The following is a 5516-nucleotide window of genomic DNA, read 5'->3' as shown; positions in this document are numbered from 1 at the left end:
ATGATCATGTAGACAAGAATAACGATTATCATTAAATTCATAAATAGACCAGCTTCAATAGTTCATCTATTCAATAAGGAGTCCAATCCGCTCATAACTATTAGTAAGGCTATTATAATAGTTTCAAACACCCTACATAGGGTGTACATCTTTACCCATGAACCATGATTTTTGTTTGCCAAGGATAGCTAGCCCCAAACTATACTTCCAATCCAATGTGCATGACCAGGTTTCACTATGAAGTTTTTCAAAAGTTTCCCTAACAAATTAGTAGTTGCTAGGTTTTAGTGACATGGAAATATAGGAATCCCTCCCTTCGATATGGCATATTCCATCATGGCTATGCACATAGAGCTAGAGTATGTCCTATACTTAGCTCATCATACCCATTTTGTGCCTTTCTTTAACCACTAACAAGCTAGAAAAGATATCCATACTTGACTAAAGCCAGAGCCATAATAGCACTCATGGTTATACTGTAAGTTCTATGTTGTCACTTATGGATAAATCCTTAGGGGGTCAAAACTAAAGCATCTGGAATGTAACCAAATACTATGTCACCCTTTATCCATGTTGCTATGATTGTAGTCTTAGTCCTCTTCTGGCGCGTACAGAAATATCTCATCTCTCTAAGTATTGAATTTGTGGCTATGCTATCGACCAGATATAGTTCATCCATTGCCTCCATCATGGGAAGTGTAAATCATGTTCTAAATAGATATGATACAAATTTAGCATTTACGATGATATTATATAATAGAACAATCATAATTAAACAATACATGAGCATAATGAAATTACATAGCAATCAATCTTAGTTATCCAAATCAAGTATGCTCGGTGGGGGCATTTATTACATTATGACCAAATAAAAGTTCTTCTAGAATTAAAATATTAACTAAGGGAATAAGTATGGGGCTAATCACTGATAACTCGATCTACTACATGAGATCATCAATATCGAGATAAAATCATCATTGCCTATTAGGGCATTATTATGACCGGTGGCATCAGCATCCATGTCGGTATGATTAGACTACTCAACAGTATTAGGTGGCTTAGAGAGGGAATCTTTAGTCTCAGTGTCTACTAGGACCCACACCTAAAACAATCTGCGCTAGCATGCTTTGAGGTACTTGCATCATCCTTCTATGGGTTGTCTTTGTCATTGCCTTTTCCATTTGCCATGGTCATTGGTACTTCTACTTCTACTGTCATTTTGTGGTGGCTTTTTAAAAAATCCCCCTTATCCCTAAAGTATTATGGCGCCCATGACCCTTCCTATAGAGCGACCTCTCTCCCACTAAGACTGGAAGCTAGTGCTCTAGGCATGACAGTAACACCAACATGTAACTTTAATAGTCTTGCTTGATGAGCTCGTTTTGAGCCTCAGCAACAAGTAACATGTTAATCAGATCACAATACTTCATGTATTTGTTATTGTGGTACTTATATTGGAGCACCGTGTTTGAGGGTGGAATGTCTAGAGAGTTTTCTCAATCATCTCTAGGTATGTGACTGTATGGCCATAGAAGCATAGGTAAGCAATAATTCGGTGGATGGCGATGTTGTAAGTCATTTCATTGTCTTCAAATGGAGGAAGCGAAGAGTGGCCTATTTCTAATGGGTCTATGGAGCATAATATACTTGTGCACATCAAAATGGTCACACAACTTTGTTCATAGTAGAAGAGGATCTTTCACTTCTAAATACCAATGCACACGGTCGACGTGTCTGGTGGCAGCGACATGTGAGCACCATAGACATGATTGGCAACAGAAAAAACGATAGAATTGTTGCTCGATTGCAAAGATACTCTCCTAGCCTTGGCGCATCACTACATTCCTTGTAATGTATGGGATCAACGTTCCGCCGCCCATGGCAGGACACGTACTGGCCGCTACCACTCGACGCCACGAGCTCTAATCTACCATTTTTGAGCTCTCGCAGCACCGTGGTGAGTTTCCCTAAAGATCTTCTATTTCCTGCAACCCTACCAATGAGTTTTAGAGCCCAGAGCCCGAATTTGAATTGTCTTTGGTGATCTTGGCCGAGATCTATGGCGGTGACAACTTCCATGGCTGAGTACTTGTAAGTACTCAACCTTGCCTACTATGTTGCTTTTTTTGAGGAAGGTGGTTTCTAAAAGAACCAAGACGATGTTGACGCTTAGTGTCATGCGAAAGGTCAAGATCCTAAAAAAAGTTTGTTGTCATGGAAGCCTTTCTAATAAATATCTTGGTTACACTGTTAGTTATGTTGGTTATGTGCTGATACTATGCTTCTTATAATAATCGTACATGTGTCATGATCTCCATTGATAATGTCGCCATATGTGTGAATTGTGACGAAAGCATGTGTATGGGTGCATTCGATTTGCCTCAGAACTTGGTGTAACATGTATCTTGAGCGTTTATATTATTAACAGTTATATATAAAAAAATTAGAAGAGTCTGTATTTTAAAACTTGTTTTAGACCCGTAAAATATCAAGACCGGCTCTACCTAACTACCACCTCCACTATCATTGGTAGCGATCTCCAACCCTCTACTACTACCCCACACACCCACCATACAACTCATTGACGGGTCAACCTGTTACGGTGTTATCGAGGATATAAGGTCAAGACGAAGAAATGTGCACCGCTCTCTAGCAGAGGAGGCATGTTTGCATGATTGTGCATTGGGTTCGTGATCAAAATTTGATGTATGCACAGTCAATAATTAGAGGTATACATAGTTTGTCTAGCTCTCACTAGAACTATTAATAGTGAGATATCTCAGTTTAAAGATATCTCCCAATTGTTCGCATGTTTTAAAAAAAGTTGTACAAGAGGGAATCCTAAAATAACTAACAAAGCGTCTAGAACAGTTAGACTATTTATCTCTAGCAAGACTCTCTAACCACTATATATCACACTCTCTATTTTAAACATCACTCTACAATCTATGGTGCAGAATAGTACTTTGTACGGCCGTTTACGCGACCAGCTTGAGATGGCTCAGTTGGAAAGGATAGTTTCAAAAGGGAATATCGTCACATTGCTAAGATCTGTGTGATACGATGAATACACCGCCGAACATACGTACACAATTCTATACGGTCAAGACCTGTTATGTCAAGACTTTGATAAAGAACATATTTTTGATTGGCTCACACTCCAAGTACAAGCTGTAGTATCGTCTGAACTCACACGCTCTCAGATACAATGCAGAACAATGATAAGCAGGACACTTGGACTTGACAGAAATTCACATGAATGAACCAAATCTAATTTGGAGTTCTTCAATGCCATGTGTCTGTGCACCAGCATAGCATGTGCCGTAAAAGCGAGCGGTTTCCGTTGCTTTCGAGCCGGGCCGAACGGCGTGTACCAGAGACAGGATTTATAAATGCCAACTGCCGGTCGACAAGTAAGTGCCCAGATCTAGGTGGTTGTAGTGGTACTGCACTGCACATGAATGCTAACCACCTTGATCAGCTCGTAGTAACTCACAACCTACTACTAAATTTGATTTGATGAACACGAGTGAGATGCCGAGCTGTCGATCTCAACCTCACACTCACAGGCGACCAGTTTCACAGAAAACACGACCAAATTGACGGATCATGAACGTCTAAGTAGCAGACAAACCCATGCATTGTGAAGACCCAAGATCTGAAGAGACGAGGCCGCTGCAAGTAGTAGATTCCAGCGAACAAACAGGCAATGCATACATAGAGATACACAAGCATGAGATAAACTGGATGGATCGAACCGTGAGTTCTGGATCCAGGGACACCGTTTATTCCTGCATCATCATCCACTACACGCACATGGCGGAGGAGGGGAAACCACAATCGACTCGACTGTCTCACAAAGCCACTGCCACTACCGGATCGAGCAGCCCACGCACGGCCGCCGCCGCCGGAAGCTAGAGCAGATCAGTTGGCGGCGGCGGCGGCGGCGTCCTCGGCCTCCTCCTTGTGGTCCCCCTCCGCCGCCGCGGGCTCGAGCTGGAAGGCGGTGACAGGGAAGGCGCGGCCGAGCCCCGCGGGGGTGCGGAACACGATCTTGGTGCCGGAGGGGCTGAGGACGATCTCGGAGATGGTGACCCAGATGAGGAGCTCCTTGCTCTTCACCCCGGCGAGGCCGTGCATCCGCCCGGGCTCCACGAACGCCGTCACCTCCCTGTCGTACCACACCTGCTTGCCGATGGAGCCGAAGGTGTGGGTCAGGCCGGCGGCCTGCCGCAGCCACACGAACCCCGTCGACCGGTTGTAGCCCACCTCGTCCAGGCTGGGCAGCGGGAGGAGCCCGTCGGGGAGGCCCAGCTCCACCATGAACTCGCGCGACTTGCGCTCGCACAGCTCGTGCCCGACGTGCACCTCCGCGCCCGACCGGTGCTCCTCGATCAGCTGCGACGACATCTCCGGCCGCAGCAGCTGGTTCTTCCTTTTGCTTGCCTGATTGGGATTCCTTTGCCTTTGCCTTTGGCTTTTCTTTTTCTTTTTCTGCGGTGCTCGGCTTGAGCAGAATACTGGGGAAGCAGGAGCCACGCCGGTGGCGTGTTTTATAGCCGAAGACCATATGTTACCGGTTTCAACCGGCACCGTGTTTGCGCCGAGACGCAATGGCTAATCATTAAAGAGTCAGTGGATTACTGTGAGCTAACAGCCTGTTGCGTTACCGATTTTTTAATGTTTCTATAGTGTTTTTACCTCTATAGAATGTAGAGTCCAAACAGTCAGCTTTAATCCGAAGCAAATATCTTTTAAAGTAGTGCTCTAAAGTAGAACACTAGGAGCCTTTGTTTTAATTTTTTTCTAACGATTTTTTAAAGAATCTAGCTCTAAGAAGAATCTTTCTATTCTGAAGATTACGTGTAGAGAAAGATAAAGAGTTTTATAGGGTTTAGCATCTAGATAGTGACAGATGCATATTATTCACGTTTTTTTTTTATTTTAGACGGTTTTCACTAAATTGAAACGGGCTGAAAAGCTGGCCGTTCGAAGCAGTTTATAGCGTCCAGAAGCTAAAAAACTGAAACAAACCGGCTCTAGATGGGTGAAAAAAATGGGTGGTTCAATTTAGCAATAACAAGTATTTAAGTTAGCGAGGAGATTTGAATTTAGCAATAACAACGATTTGAATACCATCTCATGGGATTCCCATCTCACCATAGCCGAGAAGTCATGAGGACTATGTACTTACTGATAGTGCCAGATTGATAGCCTCTTTATCATTTTCGACGACAAGGTGGTCAATGCTTTTTTATAGTGTTTTAGACGCGTTAAGGAAAGTTGTTAGCATTAGACCATACGATATTTGTAAGATTTGGTACTGCTGTTGTGGATAATTGGAGGGTGATGCTCCGACGGTGGTGATTGGTGTCGTAATCTTTTGACATATTAGGATTACAGTTTTCGAAAGCAGCGTAGTGTCTAAAAAACTACGGAACATTTATGGCTAGTTTGGAAACTCAAATCCCTTTCGGAATTGAAAGAGATTAGAGAGGAAATTAGTTCATTTCCAC

The 5516-nt window shown here is 43.3% G+C and overlaps 1 protein-coding gene across 1 annotated transcript; it reads right to left on the bottom strand.

The window, feature by feature from the left end:
- Positions 1-3659: 3659 nt before the first annotated feature.
- On the bottom strand, positions 3660-4494 carry LOC100276213 (uncharacterized). The gene has a single exon (NM_001150054.3). The coding sequence runs from the start codon at positions 4408-4410 to the stop codon at positions 3925-3927; it is 486 nt and encodes a 161-aa protein (NP_001143526.1). The 5' UTR covers positions 4411-4494; the 3' UTR covers positions 3660-3924.
- Positions 4495-5516: the final 1022 nt, after the last annotated feature.

The sequence above is a fragment of the Zea mays genome, chromosome 6 (genome assembly GCF_902167145.1).
Source record: "Zea mays cultivar B73 chromosome 6, Zm-B73-REFERENCE-NAM-5.0, whole genome shotgun sequence".
NCBI lineage: Eukaryota > Viridiplantae > Streptophyta > Magnoliopsida > Poales > Poaceae > Zea > Zea mays.
Note: the sequence above shows the minus strand (reverse complement) of the source record. Positions and strands in the feature narration are given on the sequence as shown.